Raw genomic sequence first — 773 nt, 5'->3', positions numbered from 1 at the left:
ATGGACTTAAGGCTCATATTTGTTTCGTTTGTTCTTATTTTAAAAGGTAATTCATAAAGATGGGATACTGTGTATTGTGTGGACATGAGAAAGAGAAAAAATGTCTTGTTTCAGTTTTCTAATCAGAATTCGTTGTGTCTATAGGTGTCCAGTGTGAGATGCAATATTTGGAGTCTGGGGGAGGCTTAGTGCAGCCTGGAAAGACCCTGAAAATCTCCTGTGCAGCCTCTGGATTCACCTTCAGTAGCTACTGGATGAGCTGGATCCGCCAGGATCCAGGGAAGAAGCCGGAGTGGGTCGCAAACATTAATGAAGGTGGTGGTACCAGCATCTATACTGACGCTGTGAAGGGCAGGTTCACAACCTCCAGAGACAATGTCAAGAACACTCTGTACCTATAAATGAGCAGTCAGAAGTCTGAGGACACAGCCATGTATTACTGTGCTAAGACACAGTGAGTGAAAGTTACTGTGAGCTCAGACAAAAACACCCCTGTGGGGAACACAGAATCAGCAGGGGGCGCTGAGAGCACTTAGCTATCTGAGTCACAGAAGAGCCTGCTCAGAGAAGCGTGGAAGACCGGACTTCTCTGTGTCTGTACAGCCTCTCCATATCACACTTAGGTATTTTCTCTACAGGTATAGTGTGCAGTAATCCTTGAATGCCCAAATGATTATTCAAATTTCTATTTCCAGTTGTGTTGTGTGTGTTTATTTATTATAGTGTTTCTCCTGTCTCCCTATCTCTGTCTATGTGTCAGTCTTTCTCCCTTT

General features: G+C 44.0%; 1 gene segment (V, D, J or C); it reads left to right on the top strand.

Moving 5' to 3' along the window:
• Positions 1–401, top strand: LOC101985984. The segment is given in 2 exon segments: positions 1–46; positions 145–401. Coding segments are annotated over 2 exon segments (303 nt in total).
• Positions 402–773: the final 372 nt, after the last annotated feature.

Source organism: Microtus ochrogaster, unplaced genomic scaffold (assembly GCF_000317375.1).
Source record: "Microtus ochrogaster isolate Prairie Vole_2 unplaced genomic scaffold, MicOch1.0 UNK155, whole genome shotgun sequence".
Classification (NCBI taxonomy): domain Eukaryota; kingdom Metazoa; phylum Chordata; class Mammalia; order Rodentia; family Cricetidae; genus Microtus; species Microtus ochrogaster.
The sequence above is the reverse complement of the archived record's forward strand: the minus strand, read 5'-3'. Positions and strand labels throughout refer to the sequence as shown.